Source organism: Buceros rhinoceros, unplaced genomic scaffold, assembly GCF_000710305.1.
Source record: "Buceros rhinoceros silvestris isolate BGI_N320 unplaced genomic scaffold, ASM71030v1 scaffold33214, whole genome shotgun sequence".
Lineage (NCBI taxonomy): Eukaryota > Metazoa > Chordata > Aves > Bucerotiformes > Bucerotidae > Buceros > Buceros rhinoceros.
The window spans coordinates 11,279-13,640 of record NW_010409827.1 but is presented as its reverse complement, the minus strand read 5'-3'; the positions used below and the strand labels follow the sequence as shown (position 1 = coordinate 13,640).

The window sequence follows — 2,362 nt, the reverse complement described above, 5'->3', positions numbered from 1 at the left end:
CCCCGCTGGTGCTCACCCTTGGTGGTGCTGGTGATGCCGGTGCTGCTGGCGGAGAGGCCGGGGGCCCCGCGGCAGGCTCGCTCCAAGCTGTTGTGCTGCTTGGCTAACTGCTCGATGGTCTCCTCCAGGCGGATCCGCTGCTCCCGCTCATACTGCAGCGCCCGCTGCCATTTCAGGCTGTGGGTTTCGGCTAAGTCCAGGAAATCGCGGCAAGCCTGGAGAGGAGGAAGGGACACGTCAGCACCTGCACAGCCCTCGCAGCCCGGGAGCTGGTCACTGACCCAGCACTGGCACGTGGTGAGTCCAGAGCTGAGGTCCCACCACTCCCCTGTCCCAGGACCCTGCTTTTACAAACCACCACCCCAGAGCTTGGACGATCCCCCACACCCGTGGGGCTGAAACCACTTTGATTCTGACCATCCAGCCCTGAATCACCTCTGAGGAGACGGCTGCAACATCGACACCAGCCTGGAGATCACGAAGCCTTGTCCCACGGCAGCCCGGCTCACCACGTCCCAGCCCCGCAGCCTGTTCCTGTCCTCAGCCATCTCCCTGCTGCCCTGGAGCCCAGGCTGGGCTCAGCCAACCTCAGCCAAGCGCAGCCCTTCACAGATGCCCTGAGATCCCCCCAGCCACCTCCGTGCCCGTTCCTGAAGATGAGGAGAAGCTGGACAGGACGACAGTCCCCAGAGTGACAGTCCCTGGTGCGAAGCCACACTGAGGAGCCATCGAGGCTTTGGTCCGAGGAGGCAGAGGGAGGATTCCCAGCTCCTGCCTGGAACCGCACAGCCCAGTGGACAACAACGGGCCTGGCAGGGGTCCACCTCCTCCTCCCTCCCCTAAATTGCTGCACACCAAACAGCTTCGACGTTTAAAAGTAGGAAAACGTGATTTTTATGGCAACGCTGCAGGAGTCTGGAGGCAGATAGACGCTGGCCTGAAAGACTCAAAACCTTCAAAAGGACTAAAACCAGAGAGCTGTGGAAGTCCAACAGACTCCTAACCCTCCCCACGACTCGGTTATTTTCTGTTTCCATCTCCTTGGATGTCAGAGGTCACGTATTCAGCTCCTGGCAGGTTACTCTGAACTTGGGCTGCAGCTGGGACTGGATTATAGAGGTAGCTCCAGGTCAAGCAACAGGGCTTGAGCTTCCTGATTTTACCAGGGTTTGTCCCAGAAAAGCTTGGACACATCCGTTCTCCGTCAAACCTTTCCCTTAGATAGAAGCAGGATTTGAGCCTCATTCAGGGAACAAAGTTTTTCCTCTACCGCCACCAGAAACGAATCACCGGGGAAGCGACACAAAGCAGCAGGTTTCCCTGTCTGAGGCGAAGAAGCACGAAGCAGAGGTGGTGGTTTCGCTAGGCAGAAAAGAATTCAGCCAAAAAGTATTTGCAAGCTCCCGAGGCGGGTTCGTCCTCCGGCCTCAGCACCTCCAGCCGTGGCCATCAGCAGCTCTAGGAAGCAAGTCGGTGGTGCGGGTGGAGGAACCTACTGCCCGAGCCCTGCGAGCGGCGCGGCAGCGGCACTGAAGCTGTGTCAGGGTGGGAACGCCCCAGGAAAGGAGAGGAGGGAGCCCTCTGCACCCCCTCAGCGCCCAGATGGGCAACGCGTGGTGCAACGTGGCAGGTCCCCCCACTTTGCTGTTTCTCCGCCTGCAGGCAGGGAGGTGTCCGGGTCCTGTCCTCCCCCCTCCCCCCAATTCCTTGCTGTGCTCCCATCCTACATCCCCCCAGCCCGATGGGGACCACCCAGCTCCTCCTTACAGCACTCAGGGACCCTGCGGGGACGGGCACGGGGAGATGCGAGGCCCCACCGCAGATACTCGGGGCACTCTGCACCTCGTTCGCTGCTTCTCTCCCCACCAAGAGCCACCAAGCCCACGGGCAAACCCTGCCCTGAGGCCTTCACACCCAGCTTCAAGCCGAAGCCTCCTGCCTGCAAAAACTAACCCCGTTGGCTTCTTCTGTGGCGCTGATGCCCTGTGGTAAGAGGATGAGAGCAGAGGGCAAGTAATGAGACAGCAGCCGTGACCCTCCCAGCCCGGCAAAGCTCATTACTTGCCCCAGAGGTCCCTCTCTGCAGGCAGCGGGCACAGAAATACCCGTTTTGGCACGGCTCGCTGGCTCTGAGGCTGGAACTTGCCGGCTGGCCCCGGCTCAGGGGGTTGAGCGCTTTAAAACGATGCACCAGGAGATCACCTCTCACTATCCTGCTGCAATTACAGGCGGTTTGTAAGGTCTAACGGTAGCTGGGGGGATAAGGAGGTGATTCCACGGGAGCCACGCGAAGGCAGCCCTCACCAGGAGACGCGCCGGAGAAATCGCTCCATCGGCCCACAGGAGTGATGTTCCTCAGTAA

At 60.3% G+C, this 2,362-nt stretch overlaps 1 protein-coding gene across 1 annotated transcript in view; it reads right to left on the bottom strand.

Moving 5' to 3' along the window:
* Positions 1–2,362, bottom strand: part of LOC104492757 (oxysterol-binding protein 2-like) — a gene marked incomplete at its 3' end in the record, with an annotated part of 13,300 nt that overhangs the window by 10,256 nt on the left and 682 nt on the right. The window contains exon 2 of the mRNA XM_010135347.1: positions 17–215. Coding sequence (XP_010133649.1) covers positions 17–215 — 199 coding nt within the window. The remainder of the gene's footprint in view (positions 1–16; positions 216–2,362) is intronic.